At 37.1% G+C, this 17537-nt stretch overlaps 1 protein-coding gene across 1 annotated transcript; it reads right to left on the bottom strand.

Annotated features, from left to right (window-relative positions):
- Positions 1-4450: 4450 nt before the first annotated feature.
- ccni2 (cyclin I family, member 2) lies at positions 4451-17427 on the bottom strand. The gene is made up of 7 exons (XM_028812749.2): positions 17044-17427; positions 13361-13517; positions 8803-8937; positions 7898-7972; positions 7585-7725; positions 6205-6435; positions 4451-5796 (listed from the first exon to the last, which is right to left on the bottom strand). Exons 2-7 carry the CDS (start codon positions 13472-13474, stop codon positions 5428-5430), a joined length of 1065 nt encoding a protein of 354 aa, XP_028668582.1. The 5' UTR covers positions 13475-13517; positions 17044-17427; the 3' UTR covers positions 4451-5427.
- Positions 17428-17537: the final 110 nt, after the last annotated feature.

Genomic DNA, 17537 nt, shown 5'->3' with positions numbered 1-17537 from the left:
TCCATCCATCCATCCATCCATTATCCAACCCGCTATATCCTAAGTACAGAGTCACGGGGTTCTGCTGGAGCCAATCCCAGCCAACACAGGGCACAAGGCAGGAAACAAACACCGGGCAGGGCGCCAGCCCACCGCAGAGTAGATATATATATATATATATATATATATATATATATATATATATATATATATATATATATATATATATACAGGGTGGTCCACATCTAATTATAAAGGTTGCATAGTTAGTTCTGGACCACCCTATATATATATATATTATCCTGTTGAGGGTCAAATGCTGAGTCGGCCTAACTAGGCCATTCTGTCCTCAAAAACATCTTCCAACACAATTTGGTGTTTGAAGTTTTCAGCTTTTTTATTTAGCAAATGTGAAAGTAGAGAAAGTGCTTTATTTACTGTAAAAGCATGAATGAAATCAATTAATGGAGCATGTTTTGCATAATTGTTACACAGTCATAAAAAGTGAAATTCCAACACTTTGTGCACCAGCACGTTTCTCACTACATGCCCAATCCACCTTGAATGACTTCTTCTAGTCGGTGGAAGCATCAGAGATCCTCCCACTTAGCTGAACTCCTCACCCTATCATGGTGAACGAGTCCAAGCAATCCCACTTATCCAACCCTATTTTGGCTGCTGTACTTTTGATCTAATTCTTTCAGTCACTGTCCTGAGGTAATGATCAGAGATGAGGGCTGAATATTAAATTATAAGTTGTGTTTAAAAACTTGGCTCCTGAATCAACAGTATGGTCTGGTACAACCTCAACAAAACTGCTGTTGCTGCCTTGATTTATTCATCAATCTCACAGTCGCCTGTTTTCTCACTTTTGAGTATGACCCCAAGGTACATAAACTCCTTTAATTGGAAGAGTTGCTCACATCTTATATGAAGAGTGCAAGCCCTCCTTTTCTGGGAAGAGGACAATAACCTCAGATTTAGAGATGATGATGCTCATCCCAAATATATCTCGCTCTGCTGTGAACTCTCCTTCACATGAGAAGAAGTTGATAACCTCCTAGCATTAACAAGTGGCTACCAAGGAGGGACTTAGTGATACGGAAATTGTAGTGGGAGAGGTGCTGCTTAGGTTACATAGCCTGAAATGTAACAAATCACCAAAAAACATTTATCCTTGAGTGTTTAAGGAGGTTAGTTAATGCATATATAAAGCTCTGGCACATTTTTTTTTAAGTCACTGCACACTGAGAACATTCCTCAGAACTGGAAAATAGCAAATATTATACAGTTACAGTACATGAAAATTTTGATTGGACAGATCCAGGTAACTATAGGCCAGAAATCATAAAGTGAAACACAGGTAAATTAATGGAAGGAATTATTAAGGAGAAGGTTGAGCAACACATAGCAAGGAGTGCTAGTGAACAGTCAGCATAGTTTCAGATGAGGGATGTGATGTGTTACTACCATGTTGGAATTCTATGAGGAAGCAACAATCAACATTGTGCAAATTATATTATTTTTCGTGACCTTTAGAAAGCATTTGATAAAATACCACGTGAAAGATTAGTGACCAAGCTAAAACTAGTGGGAATTCAAGGCATGGTGTGTAGATGGCTGCAAAATTGGCTAAAACACATGAAGTAGTGAGTTATGGTGCAAGGAACCTTATCAGAATTAGGCAGTGATAAAAGTGATGTCTTTCTGGGGTCAGTCCTGGGGCCGCTGCTATTTTTAATTTACATAAATGATCTGGATAGGAACAGAAATAAGTAACAACCTGGTTAAGTTTGCAGATGATACCAAACTAGATGAAACAGCAGCTCGTCTAGAATTAACCAAGTCATTACAGAGGGACTTGAACAGCATACAGGTTTGGGCAAATTTATGGCAGATGAAATTTAATGTAAGTAAACGTGAAGTGTTACACATAGGAAGCAAAAGTGTTAGCTAAGGCCTGAAACTTGAAAGTACCGCTTTATGAGAAGAACCTAGGAGTCATGGGGGACTCGTTACAGTCAACTTCCAGATAGCGTTCAGAGGCCACATCTGGAGTACTGTATCCAGTTTTGTTCTCCATATTACAAAAAAGTCATAGCAGCACTAGAGAAAGTCGAGAGAAGAGCAACTAGACTGCTTCTAGGACTGAAGCATATGATTAAAGATTAAAGGAATTGAACTGTATGTTTAAGCTAATGGAGATGAAGAGGTACTATGATTTTTAAAATTATGAAAATAAATAACACAGTGGATTCAGGCTGTTACTTTAAAATGAGCTCAGCAAGAACATGGGAGGCACTGTTGGAAACTTGTTCAGGGTAATATTTTTTCACGTAGAGAAACATAGACAAATGGAACAAATTACCAAGTAGTGTCGTAGGCAGTAGGACTTGAGACTTTCAAACCCTGGCTTGATGTTATTTTGGAGAAATTTTGTGGATAGGATTGGTGAGCTTTGATGAGCTGAATGGCCTGTTCTCGTGAAAGTTTGGCGGCACAAATCAGAACATTAGACAATCTCAGTAATTACATGTTTGTACTCCAGTTCAAAGATGAAAGGCAGCAGCAGTCCCAGAACACCAAATTCTTGGAATATACCTCCCAAAATACTAGGAGGTGCACGGTCTTAAGATTTTTCCTCTAATCAACAGAACTTGTACTGTAACACTGAAAGATTGGTTTTGATGTGTAATCATAGAAGGCAAAGTTTTTTGAGGCAGAAAAAGTCAGCACATCCTCAACTTAATTATCCCTAAAATCATTACATTTCACACCTGGTTTGGTGCACTTGATGGAAGTGTTTAGCTTATCAGCAGAGTGATGTTTGAAGAGCTAAGGCAAACATGAGAAAACTGGCCTGCTTTCATTCTGTCTGAATCATGCAGGGGTAACACTTCATTCCTGGAGTTTCCAGAGCAACTCAAAGGAAAGACTGTTGATATGTACTGTATGTGAACAGATGAGGATTAAAAAACAATTTCAAAAATAGTTATAAATTCCACAGTGAGGAAATTGTGAAATACACTGAAGAAATAATTGCACTGACATCCCTTTCAGAGGTGTTTCATGCCTTGTGCCGAATGTTGTCAAAATATGCGTTAGATCTGTGTAAACCAGAACCAGATAAGAAGGCTAGAAAAATAGATAATTGCAAAGGGTAATTTTTTCATTGGTGATTGTCTTTGGATTGTATTGCTTTAAATTTACTAATGGTGCTGGATAAGATCAGATGTTAATGACTCACATATTGCAAAACTTTTCATAAACTGTGATTATTTTTTCATGTGCAGAGTGTGTGAGAGATACACATCTCATTCTTCCAACCCTTTATTTTCTGAGCTCCCTTTTCCAGTACTGGATAGCCTCGGGGAAACAGCAAACAAACAAATTATCATGGAATTATTCATTTGGCATAAAATTCATTTTTATAAACCGTAGACTAGTTAATGCAGTATTTTATGGAAATAGGCACTCTGTTGGACTGTTTCTCCTCTTATAAGCCAACACTGCCCAATTGTGTGAACGTACATGATCAAAAATATTTCTCCAATCAAAGCAATAGTTTCACATGTACAGGAGTTTTTGTATGCGTTATTTGTTGCATTTCAAAAAAAAAAAAAAAAAAAAAAAAAAGGAATCAGACAGATGATACAGGCCCCTGTAATTTACCATTATATTCCCTTTTGTGGGCATAGTTGAGGGTCAGTTTTTTGAAGTTAAAAAGGAAAGGTGTTCACTATAGGTTTATTATAACACTTACCAGTCTAAGTGTTGATACCCCATGCCATTTTATACCCGTTACGTGAATTTTTAAATGCTGGCATTTTTTTTCCTTTCAAAATAACTTAAAAGCGAGCTAACAATTTAATTGGTTAACCATTCAAGGCAAATGACAGTAAGCCTTTTTTTGCTTAGAAATATTCCTAAATATCAAAATGTTTTATTCCTGTCAGTGAAAGCTCACCTTATCTCCTTCCTGATGTACTAAATCATATTCTCGAAAGGAAATACAAAGCTGTTTAGTTTACTGTTAGCAGTAGCAGATATTATGCAGGAACACTCGCTCCAATACATTTTTAAAATGTAACAGGTCAACTTTCAGTGACCTCCTTATTTAAATTATTACTGTAAAACTGTTTATATATTGTTTTATTAAAAAGATATCTTTAAACAGGCATTCGTAATGCCAATATGTAGGTCTTGCCTTTGATAAGGCCCAAGGGTAGTGGGTTACAGTAGGAATATAAAAAAACATTTTCAAAGTGTTCAACCCAAGAAATACTGTGTTCCAAAACATTTAAGCAGACTTCTTTTGCACCTTTCCAGATGTTAAAACCATTAACGGATTAGTTTTTCTAAATACTAATCTAAAAACTATTATGCATTATGGCTTACAGCTTAAGGTACCCGGAGGGAGAAAGAGACGAGCTTGAGTGATGGGGGTGGGTTAGGTATAGACACAGAAAAATAAAATTCAAGAACATTTTTATTTACAAAATAGTATAAAACTGGTAAGCAAGTTTCACAGTATAATAAAGTAAAAAAACAAAAACAAAATGAAGGTGCTCTTTATCAATTCCAGAAAAAAAAAATCAAAATGATTTAACAAAACAGTTATGGTAGTAATACAAAAAATAAAAATACAGTGAACATTGTTAGTATATACTGTAGCTGTACATACACAAAACTCACATGTACTATTCAAGAAACAAAATGAACCCAGCCTAATAAAATATACAAAAATAAGACTACCATCTACAGAAGGCTTTTAGCTGCCTTTGAAATAATATTGCCATTCGCACAAACTGATATTCCCCCAGTACAGTCAGTCATTCTTCCCAGTTTCACGTAGCTTATTTAAAGTTACTTTCAGGTACATTTAGCACCACAATATTATTTGCAGCATGACAGGAAATGCACAAGCATTGACAGGATAAAGCAAAGTGCCATTTATGAAGGTAAGGCCTCTACATAAAATCTATCGTTTTGAAAACTAATTGTTACATTTGTCATATTTGGACATTTCAACATTAACCGTATAAGGGAAGGAAAATGATTAAACAACATTAATTTCATAAAATAATCTTAAGTTAAAAAAAAAAACAAATAAACTGCACCATCACAGAACCATGCTTGGGGCTTAGAACATCAAAGGTGTCAAATTGCACAAAATAAATATTAAAAACTCAATGCAGAATATATTTTTGGCACTAAGCCTTTTAACAGTTATGGACACTAAGCTTTTTATAGTGAAACACTAAAAAAATATAGGTATTTCAACATTAAGGATTAATGAAAGGAATGCTCATATAAAGTTGTTGGGAAATGCAAAGAAACAGGAAAAAAAAAATGAAAGGCTCCCCAATATTAAAAAGGGACCACTGCCAATAGGAATGCTACCACTTCTGTCTAGAATGTAGCCGGTGCCTCACTTTCATGTTGCAATTAAATCTCCGGTGTTTGCAGAGGTGGACAAGGAGAGATACTTCCAAGTTCCAGCCCTTTTTCACAAGCATTAATATCAGCACTTTGTCCAGTTTCCGGTGCTGTCATTCCTTCATTATAGAGGTAAACAAAGCCATCATAAAAATCATCCACCTCCATTACTTTGACATGTGTGTTGATCTTCTTCCGCCTGTAGTTTACAGGATTTGGAAACTCTTGTTCCTTTGGTTTAAATTTCATATGGTGAGCCATCAGGTCATGGTTTGCTGGGTCATAAATGTACACCATATTTGGAAGAGATGACAACTGAAGGCTACTTAAATACTGGTCAACAAGCTCTTTGCAGCGAATGAATTCCACACTATCAATCTGTAATTTGAAAAAAGTTTGATTATGTTAATAGGATCGATTTTAGAACAACAAATATATCCATATTGCAGGTTCTGATAAAATAATTTTACTTCTGATCTTTTCACTTGTTATGAATGCAAGGGTCTTTAAAAATTTGTAATTGTGTACATAACTAGATTAAATTGAGGCATCATGTACTGAAGCAGCACATTTTAATATTTAATAAAAAACAACAATGGTTGTTTCAAAATTTGAAGTCTGTGTTGTAATTTTATTTATCTTTAAAAGAAACTTAAAGCAAACTTTTTTTTTTAAGCTGAGAACTGAATAAAAGGCCTGAACACATTAACATGAGAACCGGGAAAAGGGTCTGAGATACTCAATGTGTGTCAGTCAAAATGACCCAAGTTAAGAATATACTCCTACCTGTGCTTTCTTTAGCAGATCAGTAAATACAGAGAACCAGTCAGGAGTCACCCTCTCCAACTCCAAAGTTATGATTGCCAAGGCAAGCGTGGAGCCTTTGAACTGCGACAGCTGGTGGCAGGCCATACAATGCTGCACCTGCCTGGTCAAGAATGCAGCATGGCGTGAAGGGTTCTTCTGAGGGAGCAGGTCTAGAATATGAGGTCGGCTGGACATCACCATGGCATGGAACTGAGGTTCATGAAAACAAGCAGCAGATGCAGCAACAACATAAAAACAAACAAAAAATGTTGTAAGAACTTGGCCTATGACATTTAATCAACATTTACCACCACCTTTGCTAACTTTTTTGGCATTCTGGGAAATTTCTCCCCATTTGCAAATGTGCCGTGCTTGTTTGTTGAAGTGTCTACACTGCTGAAACCTGGAGAGATACTTTTGACATAGTGCTCCAAAAAGTCAGCCTCACTGTAATATGCCAGACTTGATTTTCTTGTAATGTGTTGTTATGTATTTGCAACATCCTTAGTGGCTGTGCTGACCTTTAATGTGTAGCTAAGGAGCCTTGATGGCATGTCTATATTTACAGGTAAGGATCATATTGGAGTGACAAGACAGATTCAAAAATGTTTCATGTCCAAGTTAACAGCCTGTATTAAAAAAAAAAAAAATCTATATACACAAAATCTAAAATCTCTCTGAGGATTGCATCTCTGTTCATAGAAGGGATATGATCTTTGTGTAACTGATGGAAACAAATGATTGCACATTTTCTGGTTATATAATTCCATATGTAACACTGCATTTGGAACTTTGATAAAGTTAGGAGTGCTGTTCATCTTTGAACCCAGTAGAGGCAGAGGTTATTAGGGCCAGACTGTTGATACTACTTGAAGTATAACACTGGATGAATTAATATGTAGTGCCATAATTAAAAAAAAAAAAAGGTAAATCCTCAGACTAAACCAGCAAATGAATGATTTTTAAAATTAAACAGTTCACTGTAACACTTGAAACCTGAACAACAAATACTGTGTTTTTGAATATAACTTCACACAAAGTAAAAACAAAGTATTTTTTAAATGTAAAAGAAAAACAATATTGGCTTTGTAAACTAAAATAGATTTATGCTTTCTAATGGCCAATAAAGCAAACAATCAAAATCCATGTCCTTCTGTGCCTAGATTTTTGGCCATAGTTTCCTTAAATTAGAAATTCAGCAATAAAGGTCTTATTTATAAATCATTCTTGACAGTACATTCCAAGCTAGAGACTAAAATGCTGCTTATATAATGTATGTATATTTATTTTTTTCTTATGACCTATTCCCAATGTACATAATGACTTGACAATAAATAAATAAAAAGGCTTATTACTTACGATGTTTATGAAGTCAACTGGTGTTGCAATATAAAGATCCCAGTGCAGCTTGTCCAATATGATCCTCTCCATTCTTAGAATTTCAGCTGGTGAGCAATTGCATTGGCTCTGCACTGCAAAGTCACCGACTGACAAAATCATCTGTTAAGTGATAATATTATATAAAACACCACAACAATAAAGCCATAATGCATTAAATAATTGTGTAAACTTATTTTTTTTCCTTGTCATTAAGTTCAACTGAATTAAGGAACCCCTGAAGTGGTTTGATAACGGATGGCTGGATGAATTAAATATTTGACTCCGAACTCACCTCTGCCTCCTCATTGGTTTTTGCAGCAAGAATCAAGCAGGTCACTGTAATGCACCGTAAGTATTTTGGTTGTGCCTGTGAGGTTGAGAAGAAGTAAGATCGTAAGAGGGTGTTTAAAAAGAATGATGGTACATAGTTATTTATTAATGATAATTAACCTAACTTTCTACCCCAAACAATTCCCAACTAATGGTATATAGAGCCCACATTTATATTCCTTATTTTCAGCATACAAAAAGTATAATAAAATGTTACGAAAATGATATACAAAGAAGAAATTTAACTTTCTAAATGAATTACACTTTTTTGGGTTTTTGACACATCAAAACAAATTGTTTACAACCACATTGCAACGAGCAAGTACAAAGCTTGCTTTGTTGTATGTGCCCCATTTGTAAATATTTGTGCTGATACTGTATTATACTTTAATTACAGTAAGCTGCTAATAAGTTAATATTACAGATTACACTTTTTCTCAAGTTATTATCCTAAATTTGGCACACTTTTGTGCTAACTATGCAGGATGACAGTTGACTTATTTCCTGGACTTTTATATGCTCTTTGTTCAGTTCCACAAGTGACTATGCAAGAAAATACATCTTTCAAAGCTGACTCCATTCTGAAACATTGCAATGTAAAGCTAACTGAAAAGACTGAACAGTTACACATTTTCAAAGTCCACAAGATGCCTTAAATGGTTCAAAAATGGTTTTTATAATCAATCACATATAATGTAAAAGTAAGCATACTTCAATTTCAAGGAAGTATTCTGTTCTGAAAAGGCTTTGATCTCAAATGCAAGAAGGCTAGCTTTCTGTAGTATTAAACATGGCATTCCACCATCAGACTGAGTCAAGTACTAAGACATAATCAGTCCAACTGCTAAGAATCTTTTGGCTTCTCACCTTCACCACTGCCAGCAGTCTGTTCAGAATGCTCACTGCCAGAGCAAAGGTTTCTGGGTAGAATTTAAAACGAGAGCACAACTCCCCCAGCCACAAAACTGCCTCATCGTGTTGAGACGGAGAGATATCAGTGCCCTGAAGAAGACATTGAGGAGAGTTCAAATAAATTAGTAAAAATAAAGTGCCCTTAATAATGTTTACTTAAAATGCCAAAGTACTGGGATGTTGTCGATTCAGTACACAAGAAACTTAAAAATATACATTTCATGTTTGTTTCTCCATAACAAAGCTGAGGCGGCTTGCTAAATTCTTTCTTCCAAAAAAATGAGATTTTAGCTACAGTGTGTGGCTATTAAACAAAGCATTTATAGGTCCACAGTAACTGGGCCAGAATCAAAGGAGTGCTCATTCTTTATTACTATTGAAACGGAAGATTCATGATCTGCTAGGGTCGCTACATAACGATCTGGGGCCTCATGTATAACGCCGTGCGTAGAACTCACACTATAACATGGCGTAAGCACAAAAGTGGGAATGTGCGTACGCACAGAAAAATGCAGATGCAGGAATCTGTACGTACGTAAACTTCCACGTTCTTCCGCTACATAAATCCCGATCAGCGTGAAAAGTAACGCACGTGCACACACCTTCTGTCCCGCCCCAACTCCTCCCAGAATTACGCCTCTTTGAATATGTAAATCAATATAAATAGCCTTCTGAGAAAAGACAATGGGAAAAGCACGGGGGAAAATATAAGAACTTCAGCGAATACCAAGTGGAGGCAAAGAAAAACATACTATTTGTTGGTTTAAACAGTGATATAAACAAGAAAAGGAAGTTGATCGAGTGACAGTATCGGAGAAACTCGAAAGCTAAAGTTCACAAAGTCGCACAGTGCCCGAAATAAAAAAGAAGTTGTTACATATCAAAGTCGCCATGAAAAGGCGAGTCGTAGCCTACCGTCTGAGTGTCATATGAAAGCTTATTAGGGTACAGACAAAAAAAATAGGCACACAGTGGGGAAAAAAGCACGAAATATCAACTTTAATCTCGAAATTTCCACTTTAATCACGTAGTTTATTTTGCCATTGAAGTAGAACATCATAAACTTCATCTTAAAATCATTTAATTTACTAGTTTCTCAAATCCCATTGTAACTAAAGTGGCACATTAAATGCTTTGTTCTGTATTCGATCTTCTATGTGCTCTGTGTGTGTGAATCACTACCGGCTTCTTAAACGGGCTTTCTCTTCCTCCGACAGGACACATAATCCATTACATTTGTGATATTACAGTTCTCTGAATAATTAAAATACTGAGATGTATACGTGATATCTTTTTCATGATGATAGGAATGAAAGCATGTTATTAAACATGGGAACACGGTGGCGCAGTGCTTGTTCATGTCTCACGCAAGAGGCTTGCTGCGCCATGCGTGACCTTCAATGAAATAATTTATCACAGCAGTACTGTCTCTTTCAAACGTACTAACCTCCAATTCCTGTCCTTACTTTTCTTTCTCCAAAAACCCAATCACCACACAATCAGCTATGTAATAGACGTGAAGCCATTTGTAAGCTTAAAACGCAGATTCTTCAAAACTTTTAAGGAACATTGAAATATCTTCGTAGTACGTGTTTAATTATTCTATCCATCTATCCTTCCAGTGTCGCGTCAGCACCAGCAAGAATACAACGCAATGCAGGAACAATCCCTGAACTAGCTAGCGCTGCGGCACCGTGTCCTCACATGTTTAATTATTAACAATACAGATTATTTAAATGAAGTTAAAGTTTTATCTGTATAATATAATAAACATATTTTGCTGCATTTCATCTTAAAAATGATATCGTCATCATATGTAAATACGCGCTTTATAAAGTGGCGCAGGTTGTTCAATATTATAACTGTAGTGCAAGTTTACAGTGAGGTGATTGTACTTATAAGTACAAACAGTTCTACAAGGAGCACTTGATGGACTGATTGAGTGCGTTTATAGTTCTTGTGATGAAATTTTTTCTAAACCGCGAAGTCCGTACAGGGAAGTCTCTGAAGCATTTTGCCGTGGCTCAGGCAGCATCTGCTTCATGCTGTGTACCGATAACTCTCTTTCCGATCAGCTGCTGTGATTCCCCCCTCAGATACAGTGATATAAATACTCCGAGTGGTGCAGTGAGAGTAATATGGAAAAAGATGATTTGCTGTGGCAACCCTTAACGGGAGCAGCTGAAAGAAGAAGAAGATGCAGTGAGAATTACAACGATAAAGCAGTTAAGGTATTTGGAATACTATGGCTATTCCCTGGACCATTATATTGCTGCAGGTTAATTACAATCAGATGCATTGCACTAATAAACAATATGCAGTTACTTTCAGTGTATTTATAAAGCTGCGTCAGGAATGTGGATCTAAGAAAGAAAGGGTGACCACACAGGAACAGTAGCACTGCTTTGATGCTGGGTGCCGCCAGTCTGCAAAACCGAGCGGAGAAATTGTGTACGCCATGGTATGAGGTACCGTGGAAATGTCCGTGGCTTTACTCCAAGTTTAGGTTTTATACATCGCGGTTTGAGCGTGGAAACGTTCGTACGCAACATTTCTGTGCGTACGCACCGTTTATACATGAGGCCCCTGGTGATTTCTCACTGGTTAGATAAAAAGCTACAATTTTTAAAAATATAGCTTCTGATCTTCACACAAAGGTTACTGTAATAATATCTAATGCCATTGTATTGTAATGTTTTCAAAACATGCAGAGTAACTCATTACCAGCAGAAGCCAATTTCATCAGCTGCCTGGAGCAATCCCTAACATATGGCCGGAAAGAGGACCAACTGTATCCTGGGACTAGTGAAGAGTGAACCCTGCAGAGTTTGCTTTGCAGTGTTTAAGCAACATCATGGAAATGTTCTGGAACTTTGCCGAACTCCATGAAATCCATTGAAATCAACAGGGAAAGAGGAACTGAACTAGTTTTGAGTGGATTATAATGGTGCAATGGTATTTAAATTGCCTCAGAGTGCTGGGGAAGCATTTGCCAACTATGCCTGACTGACTGTCTAAAAATGTGAATTGAGATGTAAGGTAGCAGTGCTAACCACTGTGCCACCATGCCTCAAGCAAGAAGATGCAGACAGAACAATAATTACGAACAAAACATAAAAAATGGTCACAAACTAGAAATAAGTTTAAAAAAATGTGCTCACTTGGTTACAATCTTAGGACACACATTAGCCAACCAATGATCTTTCTGATCTCTGTGCACATGCTTTATCTAGATCTGTTATATCTAGTGGCAGTACTTGTACTATTTTCATTATGGTCAGCTAATATACCCCTCATGTACCCATTCTTTAAAAGGCATACAAGGTGAAAGGACGGAGCACTGATCAGATCATGATACTGCATCATGCATGCCCGAAGCAGCCTGGCAGTGATCTTAATGGAGACATGCATAAAAGTTCTATGCATGGCTGTTACAGCTCTGTGATGTCATGCTGGCCTCACAAAGCATCATGGGATGCTGGGGGGAAAAAAAAGTTTGCATTAGCTGACCGCAAGGCAAATTTATAGGAAATTGTTCTGTGAACAAGTTCACCAGTGAATACAGAATATTCTCTGAAAAAAACTTGTGATTGTATTTCTTCTTTTAGGCTCTTGGCTAGCCAACTGACAAAGTAGAAAAACCATTTCCGATTTGTTAATTGTGAATGACTACTTTAGGACTGAGCCAAAGTAATTACTCCAAGTTAGCGTGCTACAGGAACACAATTGCTTTCTGCAGAGTTGTACTTCTTAACAGAAAAGCATCCAAGGTGAGAAATGAAATGCTGCAAAGAATACAGCTGTGAATACTGGGGGGATAACATTTGCAAGAATGGCAGATGTTGATTAATTTGCATAGCTTTTCTATTCAACTGTAACAAGCAGCCTTTAATTTACATGGCTCCGTGATAGCTGGCAAAAGTGCTGTTCAATTCAGCCTGCATTACAAGGGGCAAACCAAACTCGGCTCCATTAAATTTTGCAGCTGTTCACATATTTAGATGGCTGATATTGTCCGAGTTAAGTCCCATATCAAACTTCCATGAGAAACAGAAAGCTATGCTGGCAGCTAGAAAGATTTTTTTGTTTTTATTTGCCAGTGTGGGAACACAGAGGTCTCTTGCATGCTGTGATCTGTACAGCATGCTGCAGAAGGGCAACAAGCAAGGGTTCCAGTGCAAGTATGAGCATGTGAAAGGGTGAGAGTTGCAGCTTGCATGGAAGCATGCAGTGCAGTCCCAGAATGCCAAGGGACAGATGACCTGCAAGTTATGATAGCTGGAGGGCACAGGGTGGGAAAATATAAGACTATGCTATCCCTGCAATACAACAAGTAGGTACCCTTGATCTCTAGCTCTCTATACAATTAAACCTAGGTTTACTGCTACATCGGTGGCATGTATTGAATGAGTGCAGAGTTGGGAGGAGAAGAGAGGAGTGTGTGTCTGAAGAGAGAATCACTGGTGATTAAAAACACTTGCTGTGTTGTATATGACCCATAAAGCTTTAATACCTGAATGCTGGCGTTCCTGTGTAAAGGCATCTTCCAGAGACGGCTCTCTCTGGCAAGAGCTTCTTCGAGTAGAAACGCCAGCCTCTGGCATTCTGCTGACCCTGGATATTTCATAGCACCCCTGGAACTGGCCAGTTTGCCTTGAGGGCACAGCTACCTGTAAAACAAAATATTGCAATGTAAATCACACAAAAGTTCAATCATAAAAACATCTCTCAACTGCATCACTTGAGTGATACAGACATTTTGCACCATTCTGACACACCTGCTTTTGTGGAAAACTGGACTTGGGAAAAGAAATTGTGTTCATTGCAATGTCTTATAATTAAAAAAGAAAAAAAGTAAAATAAGACAGACTGAGGCTCTTCATCTATGTACTGTATCCTGAACAATGTTCAAATCCTGATGCAGAGAACATGTTGGAATTACACAATATACATAAACAGAAAAAAACCTCATTTAATAAATATTCAAAGTGTAGGGGAGAATTAGCTGAAAGCGTAGATCACCCCATTTTACACAGAGTTACTAACAACTCAAAAGAAGCTTCATGCTTTCATTAAAAGCTTGCTATTGAGTGCTTCTCCCAGTGTTGTGCACCTTTAAATTGATTCTCCCTGCTAAAGCAGTCATCTGTGCCTACATGCTAAGGTGCTGGACTTTAAACCATGGAGTTTCTATTTCATTCTCAAGAAAACAGGAACTGACTCTCAACCTACATTTGTTGCAATTATAAGAAAGAAAGAAAGAAAGAAAACTGTACTTGAACTGGTGTCCACTACAAAAAGGTGCCATATAAAATAAAGGTTGCTCTTTAAAGAGAATGGAAAGGTTATAATGTGGCATTGTATGTTTATTGCCATATAAAAGGAGGGCCCTTTTGATCACCTCAAAGAACTCGGACCAAAGAGGCCTAAATAAAGAATGACGGATTTATAATTGATTTCTTTCTTGTTAGTCATGGATGCAAAAAAAGAAAAGCAAATAGAAGTATCCTTTAAAACCCCCCTATAACTAGAAAAACTATAAACAAATTATTAACATTTATGTGTCAAAGTGGGAAAGACATATGGTATAAACACACCACATGTAGGTTCTCAGAAGTGTGTTTTTCAATTATTCCTCCTTGTGTAATTACAAAGCAAATGAGTGGTCCCCAAACTCAGTCCTGGGGACCACACGTGGCTGCATGTTTTGGTTCCAGCCAATGTCTGTTGTTGTTAATTGAACTCCCATCTTAATTACGCAAGCTGTTACCTACCAGTTTCAGTGTCTTGCAGTAAATGCAAAAATAAAATTAAGTTTGGTAAATGTTTATTAGAATATCTCATGATGATAATATAGGGTTTATTTTTAACTTGGTTTTCAAGCTTTTCATCATGAATCATATATTACATCCTGCTTTTCCAGGTGTTCAGGTTATTTAATCCATCATTTGCTAATGAGCAATGGGTCTGATGCTGAAGTAGTTACAGGCTTTCATCGTATACTTACTTCTAAACATCTCTCTATTATAATAATAAAAAAAAAAAATCTTGGGTGGGAGATGAGACATGAGCTACTCGGAAGACACTTTAACGTCCTGCGAGACAAGGCAGTGAGACAAAAAGACAGCTGCTGTACAGGCTTTTAAATGATCGACGTGCAGCTCGACAAGCAGAACACGCAGCTCGCCAGCAGCAGCAGGACAGCAACTGGTCCGATTGCATCTCCTTAGCATGCGTTCAGCCAAAACCCCCCCCCCCCCCCCCCCCCCACTTCACAATGCGAGCAGCGTTATACGTCCCGTGAAAGAGAGACAGAGAGATCTAACCACGCCCGGGGCCAGAAATAATGGACAAATACTGTTTTTACAAAAGTTTTAAAGTAAAAGTGAAAATAATGCATATGCAACAATTTCCATGAAAATAATCTTTTTAAATTGTATATCCGGTAAACCAAACCCGGGGTGGGTGAGCAAAGCCCCCTACTCTTATAAATGTACGTTGTAAAGATTTGTACGAGTCATTAGATAGATAGTAACTACATCAATAATACCTAGCTAAATCTAAATTATTTAAATGCACAAAAACTATCATAAACTTGTGAGCAGGAAGCAACTATTAGATGTAAACTACAAGACAGATGACACACTGGTTAGCAGATCTGCCTCACAGCTCCAGTCACCGTTTCTGTGCAGCATGCATGTTTTGCTCACATTAATGACAATTTTTCTCCAGGTTTTCTGAACACATTTACGTTGTATTAAATGGGGACTCTGCTTTGCCCTTGAATGAGTTAATGTGATGACCTGCCTGTAGTTGCATTGGTCCTCTGGAATCCTATGCCATCAGAATAGCTTCTGGCTCCTGTGGCACTGATTTGGAATAATCAAGTTTAATAATAAATGGAAAGATAAACTAATTATATTTTATAAACAAATCAGATTAAAAATTTTTTTCTAGATAAACTGTAAAACCTTACCGATTTAATGTACTGAAAGATGGATTATGATAATACAAGATTTAAACAAGGAATCACTGATTGCTTCTTTAATTGATTATTAACAAAAAAAAATAAAATCTAATTCTATATTTGCCGTTTTAGTTTACCTACTTTTTATGTGCTGACTGTAACTATTCGTTACTTTTAATTTTTTTAATATACTGTATTTCAATTTTTTGTCTAAATGTGGTTTACCACCTGGATCTTCTGCTAGAATAAAATATATTCACAAAACCACTTAATCCAATTTAGGGTCAGAAATGAACACGAATAAAAGGCAGTATTCACATAAAGATTATATCTGAAAATTCTAACTGCTTACAGTCATTTGGCATATTTGTTTAGAAAGATTCGTTGTGATTTTTGAAGAAAAAAAAATCTCAAACAGGCCTGGGTCCTAAAAGCAGTGTTTGGCATTGGAAGTACTAATTAGGTTATTAGGAACTATTAATTATGTTTCTCCGAATTACTTACCTCCTACAGTACAATTACTTCTGTGTTCAACTAAAACTCCTCATCGCTACGGGCAGGTCTGTTAATAAAGCATGTAGAAGGGGAACTAGCGGGCTTTGCGTTTGAAAGCACAACTGCTTCCTTCATCTACCTACCTAGTCACGCAAGTTATTCTGTGCAATTTGAAGATGCCATACTGATGAACAAAAGACACTGCAGCTGACCGTTCCTGCGGACGCCGACGACAATAATAAAATAAAATGCAGGGTAGGCGTCTTGCAAAGGAGGAAGCCGAATTGTGTCCGTTACTCATTCGATGTATACACTGCATAAATTAAGGAGCCAAATTAATCATTTGCGTCCTGCTTTAAATTGGCATCCAGATTTGAACTAAACTTCCAAGAATGTTTCATTGATCTGAAAAAAATTACAAAGTTTGTAAACAGCAGAAATACCACTGCATGCAACTGAAACGCAAGGTTGGTTTCTAAAAAATATTTTAACAAAAAGTGAATACAGTGCACGCATGTATAGACTCCATTTTGCAAAAAAAATAAAAAAATAAATACAAAACCATGGAAGTACTATATATATTTCAGTGTATCACTGCAGGAGCCTCATTGCTGTTTAATGGGCGGCACATTCCAACCGTAATATTGTACATGTATGCATACATAGAATACAGTGTATATTTGTGTTAATCCGCTCTTTTAGGAAAGGAAACTATAAAAAGCAAACATTCTTACCTCCCCGTAACAAAACACGACGCTTTCTTCCGACCCTCGGCTCATTTAACGGGTCAAGATCTGCTTTTATTCGTCCATTTTGCGCTCTTCAACAAACTGACAAAAAAACGAAAACAAAGCTTTTGCTGCCCGTAAGGGACCTCGGATGTTTTGTTGATAAGCTTGGAGCCGAAAAGAAGGGATCATTATAAAAATGTTTAGATTTTAAATATAAATTGCGCATAAAATGAAAAAAAATCAAAATGTGAAACAACAGCTTTGCAAAAACAAAACAAAGATACCACGGAGGTGCAAATCCGTTTTCGGTCTCGATTTACAGAAAACCCACCCCTCACGGCTGCTGTTCCGTATTGAAGCAATTCGAACGCACGGACCCCGCCCCCTTCACCAACGTCATCAGTCTCCTGAAAACAAAACGAGAGGCTCTGGGCCAGCAGGAAACGATGTGCACTTGGGATTGTGGGTATTCAGTTCTGAGCAAATTCAAATCACAG

This window comes from Erpetoichthys calabaricus, chromosome 11 (genome assembly GCF_900747795.2).
Source record: "Erpetoichthys calabaricus chromosome 11, fErpCal1.3, whole genome shotgun sequence".
Classification (NCBI taxonomy): Eukaryota; Metazoa; Chordata; class Cladistia; order Polypteriformes; family Polypteridae; genus Erpetoichthys; species Erpetoichthys calabaricus.
Note: the sequence above shows the minus strand (reverse complement) of the source record. Positions and strands in the feature narration are given on the sequence as shown.